Here is a 25,464-nt window from a genome sequence, read left to right as displayed (position 1 = left end):
TCTGTTCATTCAGCAAATTGAACAAATATTTGAGGAGTGCCTACTGTATTCTAGGTACTAGGGATACAGCAGTAAAAAAGAAAACAGTCCTTTTCCCTCATAGGAGATTATGGTCTATTAAGAATTATGAGTAAGCAGGCATTACATTGTAGTATGGTAAGAAAGCAGAGAGTAAAGGGTTATTAGGCCCATCTGTAGAAGCAGAAGTAATTTCTAGGCCAAGAACAACAAAACAGGTGAAAAGTGGGGAGAGGTGTTGTCAAGGCAGCAAGAACAGCATGTTTCTGAGGTGCCAACAAGCATCACTGTGGCTTAGTGTCAAGAATGGACTGGGATAAGGTACTACTTAGGAGACTGTTGCAGTATCTAGGTGAGAGATGGTGGCATAAGCCATGGTAGTATCAGTGATCCTAGAAGAGGTGTGGGAATGAGGGAGAAAGGACAAAGCTCAGGTTTCCGTGTGAGGAAGTAAGGCCCAGGAGACATGGTTCTGCCTGAACAACCATGGAGAAATTTCTTTTTGGCACTGATCCCTTTGCATATTGTCCTTGCAGCAGACATCCCCCCATCCCCAGGAAATATCCCTACCACCCACCCACTGATGGTACGCCATGCAGATCACAGTTCCCTGACACTGGGCAGTGGCTCCTCTACAACACGTCTCACCCAGGGCATTGGGCGCAGTCAGAGGACCCTGAGACAGCTGACGGCCAACACAGGCCATACCATTCACGTTCACTACCCTGGGAATCGCCAGCCCAATCCTCCTCTTATACTCCAGAGGTGAGTTACAAGGAAGATTATTGGGCTCACTGAGCTTTAGCATTGTTTTGATTTGACGGGATAATGTTCTTGTGACACACACAAATAATGTATTTGCCCTGTTTCTCTGTGGATTATATGTGCAGCCTTTGGGGAAATACCAAATTGTATACCATGTTCTTTTGCTTAAGTGTCCTGTGCATAGATTCAGCAATCATTAAGTATCTCATATGATAAGCTTAAGCTTATGCTATATGTAGAGCTTAAGATACAGTCAGGAGAGGATCCCTGCCCTTGGGCTTTTAGTTTCTCGCACTAGGGAGAAACAATTTTTAGAGGTGAAAGGAAGAAGTATAGATGTCATAATGGTCAATGTACATATAGTAGTGGGTGTACAAGAGAGATATACCCTAATCCATGCTGTGCCATACCGTGCTAAGTCGCTTCAGTCGTGTCTGACTCTGTGCAACCCTATGGACTGTAGCCCACCAGGCTCCTCTGTCCATGGGATTCTCCAGGTAAGAAAACTGGAGTGGGTTGCCATGCCCTCCTCCAGGGGATTTTCCTGACCCAGGGATTGAACCCACATCTCTTAAGTCTCCTGCATTGGCAGACAGGTTCTTTACTACTAGCGCCACCTGGGAAGCCCCTACCCTAACACAGTGCCTGATATCAGTGATGCTCACTCTGTTGCAGGAACTATGGAGTAATATGCAATTTCAACCGAAAAAAAGTTGGCAGACTGATGGAGTAGTTAGAAAAGTAAGACTTATATGCAACATGATCAGGTCCATAATAATGTTATGCATTTCCTAGAGGATACAGAAAGGATCTCACAATAACAGGTTGCAGGGCCTCTATGAATATACGGTGACCATGGCACCCCACCATCACCTACAGGTTGCTTGGTCCCTCTGCTGCTGCTGACATCCTTCAGCTGAGCAGCAGCCTTCCCCTACAAAGCCGAGGCCGAGCCCGCCTCCTAGTGGGCAACGATGACGTCCACATCATCGCCCGGTCTGATGATGAACTACTGGATGACTTTTTCCATGATCAGAGCACAGCTACCAGCCAAGCAGGCAAGTTTATGTGGTGAAAAAGAGGGTAATGTTTGTCTGGTTCTTTTTCCGTGCTGAGGAAAAGCAGAATAGTATCCACCCTGCTTGGAGAAACCCCATTTTACAGGAACCAGAACCACTCGGTGATTTAGCCAAAGACGTTAGTACCTGTGATGTGCCAAACCTTATGATAGACATTGGGTCCTGTTAGGGAAATGCTGCAATTTTTGGATCAGTTGATGCATGACAAGGCTAAGAGTCTCACTCTCCTTGGTTTCTCTACAGGGACCCTATCCAGTATCCCCACAGCCCTGACTCGCTGGACAGAGGAATGCAAAGTTCTTGATGCTGAGAGCATGCATGACTGTGTTTCAGGTGTGTAGCAGCTTGGTTATCAGGGCAGTAGTGAATTTTCAAGGGCTGAGACAGTGCATGGAAAATTGTTTCCCTCATTTCCTGTGACCACAAGCTCTGCCTTTTGGCTTTCTCCCTACCTCCCCTGAGCAACCTCTGTCTGATCTTTTGCTTCTTTGGTCCAGTTGTTAAAGTGCCCATTGTCAATCATCTGGAATTCCTGAGGGATGAGGAGCTGGAAGAGAGGAGGGAGAAAAGGAGGAAACAACTAGCTGAGGAAGAAACGAAGATAACTGACAAAGGCAAAGAAGATAAGGAGAACAGGGATCAGAGTGCACAGGTGATTCCCATGAGCTGGGAGGATTCATCTTTAGCTATGTCTGCTTTAACTTTCCCGCGGCTTTAGCATACACGTGGCTGATCCCGAGAGTCATTAAAGATTCTAAGACATTCACATTGAACCTGAGAACTGATCCACTCCAAATTCACTGTACATGCATATGGCTTTTAGGGGAAAAACCAACCAAAGCCAGAGCTCCTAACTTAGCAGTTACACTGCATAGTCTCTACTTTCAGTGACTTATAGTTAGACAAGAAGAATGACCTTGACTAAGCCCATGCTTTTAATGTTTCAATTCCATTTCAGTGGATTGCCTTCCCAAGTGTCAGGGAAATCTTACTGATAGGATTCCATTCCAACATTTGAACAAGTTGGGCTTAGGCTTCAAATCAGAGAAAACGTTTTATCTTGAACCCCTTCACCACATGGCATTTTCTAGGGCTCAATATATGAAATCTCTAACATGATTTTGGTTTTTCTGAAAATTTTGGAACCTTGAATAGTATAACTTTCAAATATATAAAGTAAATGCTGATAGAAATGCAAGAAAATTGAAAAACTTGAGTGAAAGATTTTATTATACCTCACTCAACAGTCAGAATATCAAACTTAAAAGGATATTGAAATGTTCAATTATGGTAACAAGCTTGATCTAACTGACATCTTTGTAGAGAACTTTGACCTTTTAATAAACAGTAGCATTGTTTCAAACACATTAAAAGGGTTGGGAAATAAGCAAGTGTGGTGAATGACTGAAAAACCTGGCGTGTAAAGCCCAAAGAAGGGAAATATAGATAGATGAATTCTTGCTGGTCTCAACAATGTGTGTTCAGATCATGTCCTGTGCCCAAGCCCAGCTCCAATGTGGTTTTTATTATCCTTTCCTCTCATTGTTTAGTCAGCTCCCTGACAGCTTCCCCCTTACCTCCAAGCCATCTCAAACATGAGTTTATATTAGAGAAATTGGAGGTCTGTTTTCATGCTAATCTTCCATCCAGGTCATATGTGTCATATGTGGGAGATGGCAACTATTAGAGTTGACCTCTATCTCATGTGCTTGCAAAGTCCCACATTGGTCTGTCCATTTTCTTTGCAGTGTACTGCATCTAAGACAAATGACTCCACTGAACAGAACCTCTCAGGTAACTCTCCTTCCCATTTTTCCTTCTTGCTAATTATTGGTTGATTCTTTTTCCTAACCCAAGTAGCTGGCCCAAGTAGACTGAAGATGAACACTGGTGCCCTGTGGGATGAGGTAGTAGATTGTATAGTTTTAGGGTCATACCCCATCTTGGAGATAACTATACAGTCTACTGTCTTTCCCACGGTGGTGCACTTCCCCTTCAACGTACTCTGTTTAGGTTCTCATTCTGATTATGCTGTACTGCGTTCTAGCATGTGTAGTGAGGCTATGTGTCCTGTCCCTTTTAGTGACCATTGTGGTATGGTGCTTCATGAGAACACCTGACAGTGGTTCCTAAATGCTAGTCTTCAGTGGAAGTTAACAGAATAAGGGAGGTTTAATGACTTTTTCAGAAAGCTGAACTTGTTCAATTTAAAGGACTGTTATAAATTACAGAAATTATATATTTCCTACTTCTTTTGTATCAGAATATTTTTATTAAATGATATTAATGGATTTTTTTCTTATGTGGTTAAATTAAAAGTTGGTGACCCTGTGTTAGTCTCTTTTTATTTTTTCTTTTTATATAGATTTCATGGGTCTGTGGAATCTAAAAATCTAGCAATGTTGCCTTGTGCAGTTTGCTTTGGGGAGGGTAGCTCTGTGGGCTAAATGGTATTACTACTAAATACTTTTGATTCCTCCTTCTAATGTGCCTAATGTAGCCATTTTGTGACTGTGATTCTAATAACTGGTCTATGTGGTATTATATGTCTCCCCTACCCCTATTTCCTCAGAACTTCCTTCTGCTACCCTATACCTTCTGTCTCCTTCGGCACTTGAGTTGGGAAATGATTGTACTAAAGCCTACACAATATTTTTTAAAGCAGTGAAAGAGGGTAGGTGTCCTGGTGCCCTGAATCTGGCAGAAGGTCATTGAAAGGGTCTGTCATCAGGTAAAATGGCCCTTTGCCTGCTGCTGTTGCTAGAGGACTCTGCTCATGCTGGGGTGAGGTAGTAAGTTGTATTGTTGTGGGGTAGGGATTTTAGGCCCCAATTAGAAGATAACTATACAACTTACTACTTTCCCTGGTGTGTAGCACATTCACATTTAGTCTTAACACTGTTGCTTCCATCAGAGTTGTAGATGCTGCTTGGATAATTAGGACTGCAAGAAAAAGGAGATGGAAGGGGACAGGTGATAGGTAGTGTGAGCCAAATATTATAAAGTGACTTGAACTCTCCCCCTCCACCTGGGGCACAGAAAGGATTTAATTCTTAGGGTCTACAAAGAGTCAGATCTTTGGTTCTTGGCACTAATGGCACTGTGCCTTAGCCCTCATCCTGAGATACCAGACCAGCCAGGTGCTGTTCCTGGGAGCAATTGGTGGTTGAGAGGAATGCTGCATCACTGAGTGGAATACTTGTCATGCCACATGTACTGATTGAGTGGCTCCCCCTGTCCTTGACTGATTGCCCTTTAACAACCTTATTGTCATTCTTTCCGAGAAAGATGGGACTCCTATGCCTGACAGCTACCCAGCAACCCCATCTTCAACTGATGTAGCTACATCTGAGCCCAGAGAGACCCTTGTCACTCTGCAGCCCTCCCAACAGCAACCAACACTCCCAACCCCACCAGCCTTGGGAGAGATTCCTCAAGAGCTGCAGTCCCCAATTGGAGAAGGTGGGAGCTCTACACAGCTATTGATGCCTGTAGAGCCAGAGGAATTGGGTCCCACAAGGCCAAGTGGAGAAGCAGAAACAACTCAGATGGAGCTATCCCCAGCTCCCACTATAAGTAAGTAGAATTTCAGGGTTTGAGGGTAGGGGTAAAACAGGAGGGAAGAATGGACATCTTTGTAGTTTCTCTTTACTCTCTTTCTTTAGAGAATTTCTAAAGTAGAAGCTCAAGTCCTCATAATTAGGTCTCATAACGGGGCGGCAGAGGATGGGATGGTTGGATAGTGTCACCAACTCAATGGACATGAGTTTGAGCAAACTCTGAGAGATAGTGAAGGACAGAGGAGCCTGGCACGCTGCAGTCCATGGGGTCTCAAAGAGTTGGATACTACTTAGAGACTGAACAACAACAAATTGTACATTACCTTTTTAGCTAGAGTTGAGGTTTCTTCTCTGTGTCCTCAAGACATATATCTGAATGCCTTATTGACACCAACAGTTTAAGGTGATCACTCTATTCCTGGCTATCATGTAAGGCTTCTTTAAAAAGAAGTAGAGGGTTGTTATCTCCATGAATTAAACTGAAACTCGGAGTGAAACAGTTAGCCCAAGTCACTCAGTAAGTGGTTGAGCGGTGATTAAAATCCAGATCTGTGTAACTCTAAAGCTTGCTTTTCTTCAGCATTTCTAGGACTGGCAAGCACGTGACCACACATATAACAGACAGCTCTCCCATCCTGGCCAACACCATTTATTTCATGGCACTATTTCCCACTGGTTTGAAATGGGGCCTCAAAATTCTTCTCAGCAGTGTTCCAACAGGGTAAACAAACCTGTTGCCATCCATGCTCTTTACCGTACTGCATATGACTTACTCTGGAGAAACCTTTGGGTGTAGGGGTTTTTGCCTTTAAGGACCCTTGCTTGTTTAGATAAGCAGAACCAAAGTGCTTGTGCAAATGATGTCTGTAGGGAATCTGAAAGTGACAAGATCCCTTATCTGGGATGCCTAGAGAAGATGCTTCACAGGCATGCTTGGAACACCATAAATGTTCAACAAATGATAGAAAGGGTTTGAGCTAAGTTCTTTAAAGCAAATGAGATTGAGAGGGGAGCATCAGGCCAGTGTCTGAAGTGAAGTTAAAGAAGTAAGAAGTCTGATCTGGCTGCTTCTTAATTCAGCGCACACAACACCCGCCCCCTGAAGCAGAGATCTAACCTCTCCATGTGACTTCCTCCTAGCCTCTCTTTCCCCAGAGAGAGCTGAAGATTCTGATGCTCTGACAGCTGTCAGCAGTCAACTGGAAGGCTCTCCCATGGATACTAGCAGCCTGGCTTCCTGTACCCTGGAGGAGGCTGTGGGTGACGCCCCAGCAACTGGCAGTTCTGAGCAGCCGACAGCAGGCAGCTCCACTCCTGGGGATGCCCCACCAGTTGTGACAGAAGTACAAGGCAGGGGTGATGGGTCAGGGGAACCTACCCAGCCCCCTGAGGACAGGTAAGCACTGTGTGAGTGAGAGAAGGGAAGGATGTGTTAGCAGGTATTTCAAGCCACATTCATATTTAGTAACTAATGTCCATGCTTTGTATACTGGGGGAATCAACTTGACTTCTATGAGAAAAGGGGTACTGTAGGAGTATTTTATAAGTTGAAAAATATGGTTTAGAGAACAACCTGAAAATGATTTCCTTCAGCTCTCCCCCTGCATCCTCTGAGAGTTCTTCCACCAGAGATTCCGCGGTGGCCATTTCTGGAGCAGATTCCCGGGGAATCCTGGAAGAGCCACTGCCTTCAACAAGCAGTGAAGAAGAAGATCCTCTTGCAGGTGAGCTCCATGTGTGCTCAGGCCATCTTGGGATTGTTGAGGCTTCTACTAGCCCTTGGTGTGGAAATGCCCACCAGTCAAATGGTTCCATCCAGATAAAGGGTGGCATATGTATAGGAGGAGGACCTGCAGTAAGGCGATGCTGATGCTACACAATGGAATGAGCCCAGGCCTTTGGAGTCAAACTGATCTTAGCTTAAATCCCCTCTCTGCCACCTCCTACTTATAGGACCTGGAGCCATTGCTTAACTTCCCTGATCCTCACTGATACTGAAAGGGTGATGATAGCTACATGGTGGGGTCTTGATGAAGGTTAATTGAGAGCACACACACAGAACTTGGCACATAACAAGAAACTGTTCTGAGCCTAAGGAAGGGTGGGTTGTCCTTCTCTATATGTCCTGTGTCCTTTATAAAATGAGGACAGAAAGCTCATGCAAGGCCATGGATTTCCTTCGATCAGTAGAAGTGAGAGTCCCTTCACATCTTGTGTCTCCCCTCAGGTATTAGTCTCCCCGAAGGTGTGGACCCCTCTTTTCTGGCCGCCCTGCCTGATGACATTCGCCGAGAAGTCCTACAGAACCAGCTGGGCATTCGTCCACCAACACGAACTGCCCCCTCAACAAATAACTCAGCTCCTGCAGTGGTGGGGAATCCTGGTGTCACTGAAGTGAGCCCGGAGTTCCTGGCTGCCCTGCCTCCAGCCATCCAGGAGGAAGTATGTGAGGCGGGTAGGGGGCTGGTGGGCCAGGCTACCTGGCCATGGTATGCCCCATTGACGACTTCTGCTCTGTAGGTACTGGCACAGCAGAGAGCTGAGCAACAGCGACGGGAACTAGCACAAAATGCCAGCTCAGACACCCCCATGGACCCTGTGACCTTCATCCAGACTCTGCCCTCAGACCTGCGCCGTAGTGTCCTAGAGGACATGGAGGACAGTGTGTTGGCCGTGATGCCACCTGACATTGCAGCTGAAGCTCAAGCCCTGAGGCGAGAGCAGGAAGCCCGGCAGAGGCAGCTCATGCATGAGCGACTTTTTGGGCACAGCAGCACCTCTGCACTCTCTGCCATTCTCCGAAGTCCAGGTACAGAGGGAGGCAAGTGGGAGGGCTCTGTAATGTCTAGCTTTGGCCACATGAAACTCTTTGTTCCCCTTTGTATTACCTGGGCCCAGTTCAGCATATGTCTCCTCCCCAATTTCAGGTTCCTTTTTCTTTCCTTCCAGCCTTCACAAGTCGCCTGAGTGGCAACCGTGGGGTCCAATACACTCGCCTTGCTGTGCAAAGAGGTGGCACCTTCCAGATGGGGGGTAGCAGCAGCCATAATAGGTACCTTTTGCCTGTCTTCTCTCTCCTTGCCATACCACCTTTCATGTCTACTAGTCGTCCCCCTCCCTTTATTTCTAGGTGGAGAGACTGGATGACCTCTCTAGGGTATTTACTTGAATGAATGGGGAAGCCAGATTTTTGAACTCTCCCTTCAAAAAAGCCACAATTTTGGGTTAGTGTAGCTACCGTAGACCATAAGCACAAAGTAAGGCAGGCAGGCACCAGGTTGTAGCTGTGATTACAGCAAAGGAAGCCACCTGTCTCCCACACAAATATGAAAATAGCAAGAGCCACTTGTCTTGAGACTACAGCATCTAGACTGCAGAAGATTTCATTTTTAATCAGGCCAAAGCAGAATAGACCTAACATGCCAAAACATGAAGGGAGTGATCAGTCCCTATTCAGCAGGCAACATCCTGGTAGTCTATAGAAGGCCAAAGTAAGCATTGTTTTCTAGCACTAGGGGCAGTCCAATTTTACCAGTTGATAATACAGACCTGTCCTGCAATCTCTGCTCTCTTCTCAGTCGTCGTGTGATGGAGGGCAAGTTACTTAATCTGTCTGAGCCTCTTGCTCATCATCTCAAAACTGGATGGTTCTCTGATCTTTACAGCGGCCCTGTGAGGAAGTTGTTACAGATATTATAGAGTATATGGTACATAGTAGGCACTTGAGACAGCTCTTAGTACTATATAAAGAGCCCTTAACAGTTCTTGGACTGGACACACTCTCTTCTCAAGCCTTCTAGGATGTATCAGCTCATCCCCCTCCCCTAGGGCTACACCTGATCCCAGAGCTCTAGCCGAAGTGTTACCCAGAAACACCATGCTCTGTTCCAGGCCTTCTGGCAGTAATGTGGACACCCTCCTACGTCTCCGAGGACGGCTCCTCCTGGATCACGAAGCCCTGTCTTGTCTCCTGGTCCTACTTTTTGTGGATGAGCCAAAACTCAATACCAGCCGTCTTCACCGAGTACTGAGAAATCTCTGCTACCATGCCCAGACCCGCCACTGGGTTATCCGTAGCCTGCTTTCCATCTTGCAGCGCAGCAGTGAGAGTGAGCTTTGCATTGAAACACCCAAGCTCTCCTCAAGTGAGGAAAAGGGCAAAAAGTCCAGCAAGAGCTGTGGGTCAAGCAGCCATGAGAACCGGCCCCTGGACCTGCTACACAAGATGGAGTCTAAGAGTTCCAACCAGCTTTCCTGGCTCTCAGTATCCATGGATGCAGCCCTAGGCTGCAGGACTAATATATTCCAGATCCAGCGTTCAGGGGGTCGCAAACATACTGAGAAACATGCGAGTAGTGGCTCCACTGTCCATATCCACCCCCAGGCTGCTCCTGTTGTCTGCAGACATGTTCTGGATACACTCATTCAATTGGCCAAGGTGAGGAGCTTAGAGGAACCCAACTCCCGGGAATGAAAGAGGGGTGTCATCCATAGCCTAGTGAAATCTGAACCCTGAGGGAGCTCACAGGTCCTTACTCTTGGTGTTGAGATGTCTGTTGTTTCTGGGAATTGTCCAATAAATAATTTTGTGGGGGCTTTTTTCTCTTTACAATTTTTATGCATTGTCTCATTCATTCATCAACCTTCAGTGGTCTGTATGGTCCCGATTTTACAGATGAAGAAATTGGGATGCCGAAATCTTTAGTGGCTTTGTCATGTGGCTAGTGATGGAGATGACTGGACCTAGAACTTAATACAGTTCTCTTTTTAATAAGCTTTGCTGCCATTTTTGAGGGCCTGCCTTGTACCAGGCACTATGCAAAATACATTACCTCTAATCTCAACAATTTTGCATGATGGTACAGGTATTCCCCCCACCACCATTTTTAAGTACAGAGATCAATGCTCAGAAAAGTTTACTAATCCTTTGTCTCCCTACAAAGCTTTTGTTCATTTCTCTAGGCTGCTTCAGTTGGATGAAACTCTTATGTTACATCTCTCCAGTGTTACCAAAGCTGTCCTAAGGAGTGGAGAGACTAGGAGCCAGTGTCTTTCCTTGTCAGGAAGATAGTTTCTGTGTAGACCTCCTAGACCAAACCTGTCTTTCTTTTCCTGGCAGGTGTTTCCCAGTCACTTCACACAGCAGCGGACCAAAGAAACAAACTGTGAGAGTGATCGGGAGAGGGGCAGTAAGGCCTGCAGCCCATGCTCTTCACAGTCCACCAGCAGTGGCATTTGCACAGACTTCTGGGACTTATTGGTAAAACTGGACAACATGAATGTCAGCCGGAAAGGCAAGAACTCCGTGAAGTCAGTGCCAGTGAGCGCTGGTGGTGAGGGGGAAACCTCCCCATACAGCCTCGAAGCCTCTCCACTGGGGCAACTCATGAACATGTTGTCACACCCAGTCATCCGCCGGAGCTCTCTCTTAACTGAGAAGCTCCTCAGACTCCTTTCTCTCATCTCAATTGCTCTCCCAGAAAACAAAGTGTCAGAAGCACAGGCTAATTCTGGCAGCAGTGCTTCCTCCACCACTGTTGCCACCTCAACCACATCTACCACCACTATCACTGCCACCTCCAGCACGTCCACTCCGCCTGCTGCAACCACCCCTGTCACTTCCGTTCCAGCCCTGGTTGCTGCCACAGCTATATCCACCATTGCCATAGCCGCTTCAACCACAGTGACTACCCCCACAACTGCTACCACTACTGTTTCAAGTAAGTGTGGATGTAGGCTGGGAGCTGTGGGGTGTGTACATCCACCTCACTCTCAACTCCTCCATCCAGGTATTCCTGTCTGAATGACAGCAGTCAACTTGGTTTGTGTTTATGATAGCCAAGTATGTTAATTCTCACCCTCATTGGTCAGAGTTCTCTCTCTCTATCTTCCCCCCTTCTTTCTTTTCCTTCCCTCCCTCCCTCTCTCTCTCTCTCCTGTGAAGACCACTGACTATGGGTTCCCCTAGGCTAAGCACAAAAAAGAAGAGGGGAAGAAAGTCTCTGTCTTTAAAGAAACCCCAGTCTTTCTAGCCTGGTTGAGGGAGCCAGTTCTCAGAGGAAACAGCTCAAGAGCAGGCAGGATATGGACTTCCCTGGTGGTCCAGTGGCTAAGACTTGGAGCTCACAATGCAGGGACCCGGGTTCAATCTCTGGTCAGAACTAGATCCCACATGCCACAACTAAAGGTCCCACATGTTGCAACTAAGACCCAGCACAGCCAAATAAATAAATAGAGTGTGGATTTAAAAAAAAATAAGCAGGCTGCAATGTGAATCATGGTAGGATCAAGTAACCAGGCCATCCCAGGAAGTAAAGGGAATGAGCTTTGCAGCAGACTAATAAGAATCATTTGAAGAAACAGATTTTGAAGGAGGGGGCTTTCAGAGGGCCCTCTTAGGGAGAGTAACAGTTGAGATAAATATCTGGGATTCTTTGTCATTTTAGAAGGTACCATGAGAGTACTTGGCATTCCAAGTCATTTGGATTTGGCCATGGGGAGGGGGTGGATCGTCATTTTCACTACTTTTCCATTTTGAAACCCTGGGCAGTGCAGTGATTCCTTGACTCTGCCACTTTAAGTCTGTAGCAAGTGGGTTTCAGAGGCTTACAGTGTTCTGTTTCTCAAAGCTACTACTACTACTAAGGCCAGCAAATCTCCAGCTAAAGTTGGTGATATCGGTGGCGGCAGCAGCACAGACTTTAAGATGGTATCCTCTGGCCTCACTGAAAATCAGCTCCAGCTCTCTGTGGAAGTAAGTCCAAGCTTTTCTGACCTCCCAAGGTTGGGGGAGAAAGAGTCAATGGGGGTGGATAATATTAGGATTGACTGGGATGAATAATGTTTTAGTTCTCAAGTTGGGGCTTGCCCAATCTCCCTTCTTTTTCCCCCAGGTGTTGACATCCCATTCTTGTTCTGAAGAAGGCCTAGAGGATGCAGCCAATGTATTACTGCAGCTCTCTCGGGGGGACCCTGGGACCCGGGACACTGTTTTGAAGTTGCTACTGAATGGAGCCCGCCATCTGGGTTATACCCTTTGTAAACAGATAGGTAATAATAAGAATAAAGTACCCTGTCTTTCTCAAACCTTCCACTTAGGTGTCACCTCTTTATGGAAGCCTTCCTGAACCCCCAGGCTGAATCATATCCACTCTACATCTGTAGCACAGCTTCCATGCATGCTTTTATCACAGCACTGATATCACTAGGTTGTCAGAATCTGTTTTCCTCTGTTCAGTTGTTCTCTGAGAGCAAGGCTAGCCTTCTCTCTATATTCCCTGGCACACAGCAGTCACTTAGTGAAGGAAAATGAGCATCCATAACACTGGCATTGCTTTCCCAATCTGGGCTCTCATAAGAGCCCTATGATGAACCTGCTGAGGCAGTTCACCACCTGAGAGATGCACCTACACTGGCTTCAGGCTTAGGAATTGAGAGAATAATACCCTCTGCCTTTGTGCAATTTTGAGGGTACAAAAATTCTAAGAAAATCATCTAGTTCAGTCTTTTTCCCATTTTACCAAGAAGAAAACTAAAACCCGGGATGGTGTAGTGATTATGAATCAAGGAGTAGAGTCAGATTTGCTTTCAGCATAGAGACTCTCTTTGTTCTCTCCCACCTCCATCCCACTCCTGGGTCTCCCTAGATCTCAGCTACTTGTGTAGTTATCTCCTCACAAATGTCGCTGGAGCTGAGGTGATATGGGAGTCAATTAGACTATATGACCTAGGATATTCTTTGCTGCATGAGAATTACAAAGTTCTTCTGGATGAGACCTCTTGACTGTCACCAGTTTATTCAGCACCCTTAGGCCAGGCAATGTCCTAGGCACTATTCTAGAGAGTTATCTCCTAATTCTCAAAGCAGCCTTGTGAGGTTAGGCAATATTAGCCCCCATTATTAAAAATGGGTAAGCAAATTGGAAAAGAGGTTAAGTAATTTGCTGAAACTACCACAAAAACCTCAGAAGTTTGAGAGGTATACAGGCTTCAAAAGAGATACTTTTTCCCCTCTGCACTGAGGTGCATTTCATGTAGATTCAGCAAATCCTTGAGGCCAGGTAAACCAGTGGCCCTTGAGCAGCTGATCCATGAGTACACAGTAAAATGAATGGAGCAAAATTCTTGTACACTGCCAAGTTCAGTACAGCTGAGCAAAGAGGACGGCCTGGGAAGGTTTCTTGAAAAGTTTTGGGCTTTTAGCTGCTTCAGCAGGGAAGTCTCAACACTTTTCTGGCTTCTCTGCCTGCCCAGGAACCCTTCTGGCTGAGCTACGGGAATACAATCTGGAACAGCAGCGGCGAGCCCAGTGTGAAACCCTCTCCCCTGATGGCCTGCCTGAGGAACAGCCACAGACCACCAAGCTGAAAGGCAAAATGCAGAGCAGGTAGGTGGCAGCTGCCCATCTGGCTGTGGAGTTGGGGTCTGGGACATTATGAAAAGTGGTTCTTCCTGATTTTCTAGTTGTTATTTTTTCCCTCCTCTCTGAGCCAATTTTGTTTCTTTCCTATATGCACATGGCCCTGTTTTTCCTACATTTGTGATTTCCTTCTGAAATTCCATACCCTCTGGTTGACACAAGAAAGCCCTGCTTGTTCTGGGTGTTTCTGCTTTGATGCTCTCAATATATGCGAGCCACCTCTACACTATCCAGGTTTGACGTGGCTGAGAATGTGGTAATCGTGGCATCTCAGAAGCGGCCTCTGGGTGGCCGGGAGCTCCAACTGCCTTCTATGTCCATGTTGACATCCAAGACATCTACCCAGAAGTTCTTCTTGAGGGTACTGCAGGTCATCATCCAGCTCCGGGATGACACGCGCCGTGCTAACAAGAAGGCCAAGCAGACAGGCAGGCTAGGTATGGAACTGGGGTGTCCAGTTGAGGGGCAAGTTTGGTGGTGGAAAAACAAGAGACCCAGGAGGGCAGGACTTAATGTCGTGTCTCCTTCCTGTTTGACCTTTTCTAAAGGAAGTGATGATCCTTTCTTAAAATGTTGGTGGCTGTATTCTGTATCTGACTCAAGCCGTCTACATGGGAAATTTCACTAGGGCAAGTGGGAATTAAAGGGACTGGAAATCTGACGAGAAAATTGGGGACAGATCTTTTGGTGAACAAGATTTAACTCACTGTCTTTGTCTCCTCTCTGCTTCCTTGATTACTCCTGGCTAAAATATTGTAGCCATGTTACCTCAGCTATGGCCTGCCAAATCCTTCCCCTCTGTCCTACAGAACTCTCACCTGCCACCATCCATCTGCCTAACCCCATGTCCCCTGCCCTTACCTGTAATGGTAGCTCTTAGTGCCTGACAGTGAGCACTCTGAGACTAACTGAGCGTAAAGCTCAAAGACCTCAGCAAGATGCTTGTGGTGGCTCAGGAGATGGGACACAGAAAATTGAGCATTCCCTCTTTCCACAGGTTACATCTTACCTTCTTTTTTCTTTCTCCCAGGTTCCGCCGGTTTAGGCTCAGCTAGCAGCATCCAGGCAGCTGTTCGGCAGCTGGAGGCTGAGGCTGATGCCATTATACAAATGGTACGTGAGGGTCAGAGGGCGCGGAGACAGCAACAAGCAGCAACGGTTAGCATGATGCCTGTGGCCCCTCATTCATTTGTCTCTCCTCCCTCTCCCACCATATATATCATCAGTGGGATTTCATTGCCCTTACCTTGTATGCTTTTGCATTAAGTTGGCTATATGAATGCTTCTGGACAACAGAGTTAATTTCTCTTGGTGCTTTCTTGACTGTTCATTGGTTTGATTTGGTTTAAAGCTTGGCCATCATACCCCACTCCCAGCTATCCAGTCAATAGTGGCGCTTTTGCAAACTGCATAACGCTAAGTGTCTAGGTCCTGAGGGGATACGGGATAAAGATTTTTCAGTCTCATGGAACAATGCAAGTGCATCAGAGACATATCAGGAATCCTGCCCTTGAAAGTCTCCCAAGCTTGGTACACTTCCCACATAGCCTCTTCCGGCAATGGCTGGTCCCTCCACCCTGGTCTCTGCCTCTATTCTTCATACTCCCTTGGCACCCAGGCACTCAGGCTCTTTTAGGAGGAAGCCTTCAGGTTCCTAGATAGCCAGTTCATTGTTAGGATCTCAGCATAGAGTGACTGTAGGAAAAGCCTAGCATCATGTATATACACTATGGCATTCATTGTTTGCTTGTCCTTATACAACATGCAAGTTACCTTCCCAAGATCCAAAAAATAAGGATATCTTGAGGCCTGTTGGTTTAAAAAGCCAATCCCACCCATCAGAGATTGCATTAATTCATTCCCCTGTTATTTCCTCCAAAGAGCAAACCTACCTTTTGCCCATCTGAGTTTTATACACACACACACACACACACACACACACACACACACACACACACACACACACACACACAAACGTATAAACAAAGAGCAAACCTACCTTTTGCCCATCTGAGTTTTATACACACACACACACACACACACACACACACACACACACACACACACACACACAAACGTATAAACAAAGAGCAAACCTACCTTTTGCCCATCTGCGCTGTATACACACACACGCACACATATAAACTGTTCCTAGAAGTCTTGAAGTCCAGGAGGCTGGTGCCTGACTGGACTCAGACCTGGAATAGAATAGAGGCAAATGGCAGGCATCCAGGGAGCTCTTTGGAAAAGCATGCTAGCTCAGGGTGGAAGACAGCAGAGGAGGTGGGAAGACCATTCTTTTGTACTGGAGAGCTAAGGAAACTTCTTTCCATATGGGAAGATATGGGAGGCTGCTTTCCAAGCTTAATGATATGTAAGAGATTGTAGGACAGCCTCTAGCCTATCCCTGAGGAAAACAGAGTTAGTTGCACCCTTTATGTGACTTTGTCTCCCTTTTATCCAGTCGGAGTCAAGCCAGTCAGAGGCATCTGTCCGAAGGGAGGAGTCACCCATGGATGTGGACCAGCCATCTCCCAGTGCTCAAGATACTCAGTCCATTGGTCAGTACTGCTTCCTATTTCCAGCCCAACAAAAGGGAGAGCCAATCTTCATGGAATGGGTGTCTCATCCCTGGTTTCTATATATTGTTAGACCCGTACCAGTCAACTAAAGTCACTAACCATCACCACCTGGTCCTCATTGGAGAATCCTAGCACACACTGCAATTTCTGTAATAAAGAAACTATGGGGCTTCCCTGATGCTTCCATGGTAAAGAATCCACCTGCTAACGCCGGGGACACAGCTTCAATCCCTGATCCAGGAAGATCCCACATGCTCTGGGTGACTAACCTACTAAGGATATAAAAGATCTGAAAAACTATTAATAATTTTGACATATACAGAACACCACAGCCAATAACAACAGAATAAACTTTTTGAAATGCATATAGAACATGTACCAAAATTAACCATGTCCAGAGCTTTAGCTTAATAAATTTCAAAGTGCTAAAATATCTCAGAGCGTATCCTCTGATAGTAGTAGAAATATGTGATATCGAGACTTCCCTAGTAGTTCAATGGCTAAGACTTTCAATCCCTGATCAGGGAACTAGATCCCATATGCCACAACTAAGAGTTCTCATGCCACAACTAAAAGACACCACATGCCACAATGAAGACATGGGCCAGCCAAATAAACCAATAGGTGCCTCCCTGGTGGCTTAGCGGTAAAGAATCTTCCTGCCATTGCAGGAGACATGGGTCTGATCCCTGATCCAGGAAGATCCCATATGCCACAGAGCAACTAAGCCCACGCACCACAATTATCGAGCCTGTGCTCTAGAGCCCGGGTGCTGCAACTACTGAAGCCCTCACACTCTAGAGCCGGTGCTCTGCAACAAGAGAAGCCACCACAACTAGAGCGTAGCCCCCACTCACCACAACTAGAGAAAAGCCCACACAGCAATGAAGACCCACCATGGCCAAAAATAAATACTTTTTTAAAAAAAGACACTGTGACAATACTGTGTGGAGAAAGCATGTGTTTGTCTCCCATTTACAATCTCTGGGACCTCTTTCAGTTTCTTCATTTAAAGTAGGGATGTTCCTAGGTAGGATTGAGTTAACGTGTATGTATAACACTTAAAGCAGTCCTAGAACACAGTGGATGCTATTATTAGCAGCATTTCTCAAGGTTAATTTCATATAGAATGCTTTTGGGCACCCTTTTACAGATTCCTGTGGGATAGTGTCTTCATAGGACATCTGTTTTTAAAAAAATATTATATCATTTAATTGGAAAAGACCCTGATGCTGGGGAAAAACTGAGGGTGGGAGGAGAAGTGAGCAACAGAGGATGAGATAATTGGCTCGTCATCGACTCAATGGACATGAGTTTGAGCAAACGCCAGGAGATAGTGAAGGACAGGGATGCCTGGTGTGCTGCATTCCATGGGCTTGCAAAGAGTCGGACATGCCTGAACAACAACAAGAAGATCATTTAATAATCCATAGGTGTTCTGGGAGCTGTTAAGGCAATGAGAAGACCAACACTGTGTGGTAGAATTTTTCTGCAGTAGCCATTAGCTCCATGTAGCTATTGAGCGCTTGAAAAGTGTCTAGTGCAACTAGACAAACTTTTTCTTGTATTTTATTCTGCTTAAATGCCATTCAGTGTAGGGCTAGAGCTTGCTTTCAGATGTTACTCAGTGGCCAGTGGACCAGTCTATTTAGCCTCTCTAATGGCCTATGCATTTGGTCTGAATGAAGAAAAAGCTTCCTGAATCTCTCCTCTGTGTGCTGTCTAGGCTCAGATGGAACTCCACAGGGGGAGAAGGAGAAGGAGGAGAGGCCACCTGAGTTACCCCTGCTCAGTGAGCAGCTGAACTTGGATGAGCTGTGGGACATGCTGGGAGAGTGTCTAAAGGAACTGGAGGAATCCCATGACCAGCATGCGGTGCTAGGTAAGTTGTGGCCTGATGGCCCAGGCCCGCTGATCTGTTCTGGGGCCCTTTCTGCCAGCTTAATTTTCTTCCTTCCAGATTACTCCTCTCCCTCAGGTTTCCATGAGAGTTCAAAGGAGAGGATTTTTTTCTCTGACTTCATTATCAGAAAAAAAGATTTGCTTTCTCTTTTGGTAGCTGTTATCTTTTACTCTTTAGACTAAGGGAATCTTTATAACTGGTTGTCTATCCCATTTTTCTTTAGAAGCTCTGACTTTCTCTGTGGCACCATTATGTATCTCCTGCAAGTTTCCATCTAGTAGTTTTGAAATTTGATTCTGAGGGGGAAGAGGTTTATATGTTGAAGTTTATCAAGTAAAATGTCACTGTCCTATATCATTCCTACCCCCAGTGCTACAACCTGCTGTCGAGGCCTTCTTTCTGGTCCATGCAACAGAGCGGGAGAGCAAGCCTCCTATCCGGGACACCCGTGAGAGCCAGCTGGCACACATCAAGGACGAGCCACCTCCACTGTCCCCTGCCCCTTTAACCCCAGCCACTCCTTCCTCCCTTGACCCGTTCTTCTCCCGGGAGCCCTCGTCTATGCACATCTCCTCAAGCCTGCCCCCTGACACACAGAAGTTTCTTCGCTTTGCAGGTACAGGGAACTCTTAGGCCCCCAAATGTAGAAGGCTTCATTTTTCTACAGGGTCATTTCATATATTTTGTTGTCAGCTGATTTGCAGGGTGAGTGTGTGTGTGTATGTTGGAAAGTGAGACTAATAAGTTAGGGACTGGGTCTGGGAGTCTTTTTATGCCACACTTTTTTTCCCTAAAACAAGGAAGAGTTGCTGACTGACTGACTTAGGTCCCTTCTTCCATGACCCATGATGTGCTGATTCCTGCTGTCCTTTCTCCCCTCAGAGACTCATCGCACTGTGTTAAACCAGATCCTACGGCAGTCCACCACCCACCTCGCTGATGGGCCTTTTGCTGTCCTGGTAGACTACATTCGTGTCCTTGACTTTGATGTCAAGCGCAAGTATGTGCCCTGGATGTTGGGGGGGGGGGGGCTTTCTAAATAGTATCTCCCCTCCCAAAAAGGAGCCAAACATCCTCCAGGGGTGATGTTTCCAGAGAAAGAAGTCTTCCTCGGTGGCAGCTCCTGGATTGGAATGGTGCTAAACAGGGGGAAGAGAATCATCTTTGCCACCAAGTGCCACTGTACCTAAATATTCCTTGGTGCTCTCCAACCTAGTCTCTGTTCTTCATCAGAGAAGTGCAAGCCTTTGTTTAACCACATGAATTCTAAAATCCCTGTCTATCCTTTGGGGTAATACAGGAGATGCAGGTAGCCATAGTATATTAACAGCAGGGCTTGGAAGGGTCGAGAAGGCCTCCACAGCACTTCTGTCATTTTTTACTCTTCTCTTCCTTTCTGTGCACCTACACATGCTTACCTGCTTATTGCAGAAATTCCATGCCATAATGTCTGTGGGCCCCTATTTGATGGACATCAGGAAAATTTAGAGTTGGTAGTGAATGACCTACCTTTCCCAAGTAGTAGTAGTAGTGTTAGTCACTCAGTCGTGTCTAACTCTTTGTGATCCCATGGACTGTAGCCCACCAGCCTCCTCTGTCCATGGGATTCTGCAGACAAGAATACTGGACTGGGTTGCCATTCTCTTCTCCAGAGGATACTGGGCATTTCCGCAGGAAAAAAATAGAAAAGTTGGCGAGCAGAGGTCAAAGTGTCTGGAGGATGAGGGGAACATCACTGTGGGTCTTCATCCTGATCAGGCAAACAGAAATTTGCTCTGCCACCCCAATCTTATTTTCCCTTCTTTCCTACTTCCCAAGATATTTCCGCCAAGAGCTGGAACGTTTAGACGAGGGACTCCGGAAAGAAGACATGGCTGTGCACGTTCGTCGTGACCATGTCTTTGAAGACTCCTATCGTGAGCTGCACCGGAAATCCCCTGAAGAAATGAAGAATCGATTGTAAGAACCCAGAGCAGAGAGTAAAACAGGATGGGGTGGTTCTGACCCTTCCTACTGAGTAGTGAAGGCTTACTTGGGGCCCAAATGTTCAGGGGAACTTAGAGAGGTGCTTGCCCTCCCTGGTAGGAATTCCTAAGAGGAATCTAGCTCTCACTGAGCTGTCGTCCATATTCTCTGCCCAGTCTCATGAGACTGGTCTTCTGTTGGCTAGCTGGCCCTTGGGCTGAACTGCCCAACAGTTCCTATACAGATAGGAGAGTCTGTGGAATTTACAAAAGTACACTTGATGGCTTCACAAAGAGCTTTTCTCCATTGTTACACTAGGAACGGGAAGCCTGCTGAGCAAATGGTACCCTGGGTTGAGGGAGACCACACTTGCAAGAGTGACTCCCCACCAAATTGGTAATCACTCCCTGGTGATTCTGACGCCACCTAGAGGAGATTGGCAGTTTGCAGTATCATGTGTCATGGGAGCCAGTGAGATGATAGACCTATTGAAGTCGTTTGATGATGCTCTTGAACTCAGGAACTTGATTCCTCCCTCCCTTTGTGGCATGGACTCACTATCCATGTCGTCACACAGGAATTCAGAGAATCTTCCAAAACAGACTGAATCCTACTCTTCCACCACTAAATCGTAATAGACATCAAACTCAGCTCAGCTCTCTTTGATACCACTTGATGACTCCTTCCTGTTTAAAGGCCTTATTAGGCCTTTATATCTTTCCTATTAGTGTTTTCTGGGATATCAGTGAGCCTTTACTGACACTTCAGAACATCTCTTCCATCAGTGATGCCCTTTTCTGTCCCAGATTCCCATCTCTCTTCTGGGCTCTCCTGGCACTCTGCATTTACCACTGTCCTCTGACTCTGCACTCCCCAGCTACTGCTTCACTCAGTCACTCACTCAGGACATGCTGTGCAGAAGATTGGATTTGTCCTGGGCTTTCTGCATATCCCTGTTTCTGCTCTCTTAAACAGGTATATAGTATTTGAAGGAGAAGAAGGGCAGGATGCTGGAGGGCTCCTGCGGGAGTGGTATATGATCATCTCTCGGGAGATGTTTAACCCTATGTATGCCTTGTTCCGTACCTCACCTGGTGATCGGGTCACATACACCATCAATCCATCTTCTCACTGCAACCCCAACCACCTCAGCTACTTCAAGTTTGTCGGACGCATCGTGGCCAAAGCTGTGTATGACAACCGCCTCCTGGAGTGCTACTTTACTCGGTCCTTCTACAAACACATTTTGGGCAAGTCTGTCAGGTAAGGATGTGGCACAACCCTGGGACTGTCCACAGTCCTGGAAATCTGGTCCTTGTGCCCCATCCCTAAGCTGCCTCTCTGCCACCCCAATCCAAGACCCTGTTTGTGTTTATCTAGATATACAGATATGGAGAGTGAAGACTACCACTTCTACCAGGGCCTGGTTTATCTGCTGGAAAATGATGTCTCCACACTAGGCTATGATCTCACCTTCAGCACTGAGGTAGGTCAGGAGATCCTGACTGTGGCACACCTCACCTAGTTTAGGAAACCCATTACGGGATTGCTCTTGAACTGACATTGGATAACCTCTTAATACATCAGTCTTAAAATTTTATGCCCCGTTCCCTGTCTGTCAGAGAGCAGTGAGTATTTGCATGAGACAGCACAAACAGAAAAACCAGAATTTGTAAAACAATACTAGTTTCCCCTATATTTTGGGGGGGAAGAAAACTCTAGTACACTATTCATCATTCCCAAAGGTATTTCATTGTAGAAAAATTGTGCAAATAGAGATAGATGAAAAACAAAAAAATCTCAAGGTTATGCTTCCCCAAAATTGCTTTACACAGAGATTTTTTTTGTATTACATTATATTATCCATGACCTTTTCCCTTTTACTATTACATTTTCCGTATGGTTTTAGGACTAAACCCTTCGCCTTTTCCATTTAGGGATTCATGAGCTCATGAGAAAAGTCATTGTGTTTTGTTTGTTTTTTATGACCTTGCTTTATTTCTTTGCCCAGGATACAGCAGAGAGTTTAGGGTATGTTTCTAGGTATCTATGTAAATCGCATCCTAGACCAAGCCTGATTCATATTATTGGTATTTTGGGTATTCTAGGTCCAAGAGTTTGGAGTCTGTGAAGTTCGTGACCTCAAACCCAATGGGGCCAACATCTTGGTAACAGAGGAAAATAAGAAGGAATATGTACACCTGGTGTGCCAGATGAGAATGACAGGTAGGGGAAATGTCTCTCAGACCCCCTAACTGTTCAAAATGGGACCAAGGTCAGCCCTCACTCATTACACAGACATTGTTTCTTCTTTTCCCCTATGCCAGCCACAAATGCCTTGCAAAAAAGGAGTCCAAAAAACTGACCAAAAAATATTTCCCTTCGTCCACCCTCATATAGGGGCCTAGAAGCAGTGATGGATGAGGTAGGAAGATCAGTCAGCTTCCTCCTGGATTAGGGATCTCTGACCTCTGACAGTTGTACAAGTTCAGATGCCACGTGGCTTGTTGGTTCTTTCCCCAGGAGCCATTCGCAAACAGCTGGCGGCTTTCTTAGAAGGTTTCTATGAGATCATTCCAAAGCGCCTCATTTCCATCTTCACTGAGCAGGAGTTAGAGCTACTTATATCAGGACTGCCCACAATCGACATTGACGATTTGAAATCTAACACTGAATATCACAAGTACCAGTCCAACTCTATTCAGGTAAGCTGATGCTGGCATCCCTCCCTGTATCCTTAAGCAGTGTTAGTTTGTATGACAACAAAATAAACCGGTACTCTTAGGGGAGGGGGGTTTTGAGGGATAGCTTACCTGAACCTAACTTCACTTTCCTGGAGTTTTCAGTTTTCAGGTGACGTCATCAAGTGAATGAAAGAACTGAAACCTGTCCCACAGAAGGGACTTGCCTAACATTCCATATCCCATCCCCCTTTCTTCCAGGAGCTCTCTACCTAATGCTGTCTTCTTGTGTTCATTCCCGTAGATCCAGTGGTTCTGGAGAGCATTGCGTTCTTTCGATCAAGCTGACCGTGCCAAGTTCCTCCAGTTTGTCACAGGTACTTCCAAGGTGCCCCTGCAAGGTTTTGCTGCCCTTGAAGGCATGAATGGCATTCAGAAGTTTCAAATCCATCGAGATGACAGGTCCACAGACCGCCTGCCTTCAGCTCACACATGGTAAGAGAAAGGGTTTGTTCTTTTCAGCATTTGGATTGAACTTGCATATTTGCCACTTCTGTACCCCTACCATGGTCAGGAGTAGTCAAGAAGCCAGATCAAGCCCCAGCTACCCTGAACCTACGGGTAGCTCACAGTTTGGTGGTTTTTGTGGAGATGATGGTGTTTGAGATGAGAAGCTGACCCAGATTCACAGTGGGGCTGGGGAAATATTGCAGGTGAAAACTGCCCTGTGAGAACAAGGTGTATTCCAGGGCTCAGCATGATCAGAGCAAGAAGTTGCAGGGAGCAGAATGCTAAAGAACTCAGCAGAGGTGGCCAGTGACCCTGAATGCCTCCTTGGAGGCTTGGGCTCCAAGGGGTATGGTATTAGGGAGGTAGTATTTATACCATGGGTAGGCCATGGTATTTAAGGAGGAGTGATAGGGTCAGGTTATATTTTAGGTGCCTGGTAGCCAGTAGTGGGGCCAGATCTGAGAAGGGCAGACAAGGCTAGGACAAGATTGGGAGTGTACAGGCAGAAATCAGGTGGGCACCATGAGAACACAGGGATTTGGTTATCATCTTTTGTCACGAATTGATGTGTCTTCTTTCCCTAGTTTTAATCAGCTGGACCTGCCTGCCTATGAGAGCTTTGAGAAGCTCCGCCACATGCTACTATTGGCCATCCAGGAGTGCTCTGAAGGCTTTGGGCTGGCCTAAAAGGGCCACACCCACTACTGTAGGGTTTTTTTTTTAACCATTGTTGGACCTGGGAAAGGGGGAAATGAAAACAAAAAAGAACCAGAAAGAAATGTCAAAAACCAATAAATGAAATCCACCAACTCACCATGTGTGTGTCCCAGCTGCCCCAGCGCATACCCGTTCCCCCTTTCCTGCTCATCCTCTCTACCGGCTCCCTTTTCCTCACCTCCTCTCCCCATTCCATGCCGTCCATGATCCCCCACCCCATGTGTTAAAAAGGCAGTAGCCTTTACAGGGACCCGTTTGTCCCAACTGTTTGAACAGTGTGCTCCTCAGATTCTGTGTTCAGAAGGATTTGCTGCATTGAGACTTGAAACCTTTGGATAGGGGAAAAAATTATATATATATATATTTTTTTGTTCTGTTTGCAATTCTTAATTTGTGCTTGGAATGTGTTGATGTGCACAGCTAATGATTCAATGCGAGACAAGATTGGCGTCTGTGTTGTGGAGGTTTCAAATAAAGAGCACTCTTCATAACTCACTTTTCACAATGGAGTTTTTTTCAAGTTTAAAAAAAACAAGCACCTTTTGAACACATGCTAGATGACTGGAGAAAAAATCCAAATGGAATCTCCAGAAAGCCATTTCTGTTACCACACTGGTGCATCCTCCTCCTTCACGGTCATCAGGAACTGAGGGGATCTTTTTCAGAATGGCATCTACACTTGGGAGTGGTGATGGTGTTAGAGATTGTAGCTAAGGACAAAGCACCGCCTTGCTCTAGGAGAACAAACCAGCAGGTTGTTAAGAGAATTCTCTCAACCCAACCGAAGGTTCTATATCCTGAGCCTTTGTAAGAGTTTCAAGTCTGGAGCTCAGCTTAAAATTTTGATTTCAGTTATTAATGTTTTAGTTTACTAATAACAAATTTTAATAAATAATTTGACTGGCTCCCCAGAACAGTCTTTGCATCCTTTTTGGTTCTGTTTTGCATTTTCTTGTCAGATCTGTTCATAGGTCGACCAATAGTCCCTTGTGGGTTTTTTCACTCCATCCAGCACTTAAAGTTGATCTAAGAGCTTTGATGGCTCCAGACTTCAAAGATAAAAGTAATAAAAGTTTAGTAAACTCAGTGGTACTGGCTTTGTGTGGTTTTTCTCAGTCTCTAAAGCTCTACTTAAAAATTTTTCCCTTGACCATGTCCCAGAGTGTGGATCTAGGAAAGCAGTAGTGTGTGTGTTCTTAACCTGATCCCTTGGTCTTGATGCAAATAGCTACTAGTCTTTTTTTTTTTTCCTTCGAGCATTCACA

General features: G+C 45.9%; 1 protein-coding gene across 14 annotated transcripts in view; it reads left to right on the top strand.

Moving 5' to 3' along the window:
* HUWE1 (HECT, UBA and WWE domain containing E3 ubiquitin protein ligase 1) overlaps positions 1-24,694 on the top strand; it is a 153,274-nt gene extending 128,580 nt beyond the window's left edge. For 11 of the 14 annotated variants that reach the window (XM_043459779.1, XM_043459778.1, XM_043459781.1 and 8 more), the window contains 29 exons: positions 555-783; positions 1,663-1,841; positions 2,106-2,195; positions 2,360-2,514; positions 3,611-3,656; positions 5,151-5,438; positions 6,563-6,818; positions 7,016-7,146; positions 7,650-7,864; positions 7,943-8,231; positions 8,372-8,474; positions 9,314-9,860; positions 10,542-11,142; positions 12,052-12,176; positions 12,316-12,472; positions 13,676-13,808; positions 14,076-14,278; positions 14,872-14,999; positions 16,306-16,402; positions 18,150-18,305; positions 18,697-18,942; positions 19,209-19,326; positions 20,145-20,285; positions 21,267-21,554; positions 21,672-21,777; positions 22,400-22,517; positions 22,815-22,996; positions 23,277-23,467; positions 24,067-24,694. In XM_043459779.1, the coding sequence (XP_043315714.1) occupies positions 555-783; positions 1,663-1,841; positions 2,106-2,195; positions 2,360-2,514; positions 3,611-3,656; positions 5,151-5,438; positions 6,563-6,818; positions 7,016-7,146; positions 7,650-7,864; positions 7,943-8,231; positions 8,372-8,474; positions 9,314-9,860; positions 10,542-11,142; positions 12,052-12,176; positions 12,316-12,472; positions 13,676-13,808; positions 14,076-14,278; positions 14,872-14,999; positions 16,306-16,402; positions 18,150-18,305; positions 18,697-18,942; positions 19,209-19,326; positions 20,145-20,285; positions 21,267-21,554; positions 21,672-21,777; positions 22,400-22,517; positions 22,815-22,996; positions 23,277-23,467; positions 24,067-24,169 (5,621 nt within the window). In that variant the 3' untranslated portion in view covers positions 24,170-24,694. Of the gene's footprint in view, positions 1-554; positions 784-1,662; positions 1,842-2,105; positions 2,196-2,359; positions 2,515-3,610; positions 3,657-5,150; positions 5,439-6,562; positions 6,819-7,015; positions 7,147-7,649; positions 7,865-7,942; positions 8,232-8,371; positions 8,475-9,313; positions 9,861-10,541; positions 11,143-12,051; positions 12,177-12,315; positions 12,473-13,675; positions 13,809-14,075; positions 14,279-14,871; positions 15,000-16,305; positions 16,403-18,149; positions 18,306-18,696; positions 18,943-19,208; positions 19,327-20,144; positions 20,286-20,609; positions 21,224-21,266; positions 21,555-21,671; positions 21,778-22,399; positions 22,518-22,814; positions 22,997-23,276; positions 23,468-24,066 lie in introns of those variants that run through there. The other 3 variants (XM_043459775.1, XM_043459783.1, XM_043459786.1) reach the window with 3 other exon arrangements.
* The last annotated feature ends 770 nt before the right edge of the window (positions 24,695-25,464 follow it).

This window comes from Cervus canadensis, chromosome X (genome assembly GCF_019320065.1).
Source record: "Cervus canadensis isolate Bull #8, Minnesota chromosome X, ASM1932006v1, whole genome shotgun sequence".
Taxonomy (NCBI): domain Eukaryota; kingdom Metazoa; phylum Chordata; class Mammalia; order Artiodactyla; family Cervidae; genus Cervus; species Cervus canadensis.
This window is presented reverse-complemented; position numbering and strand designations above follow the sequence as displayed.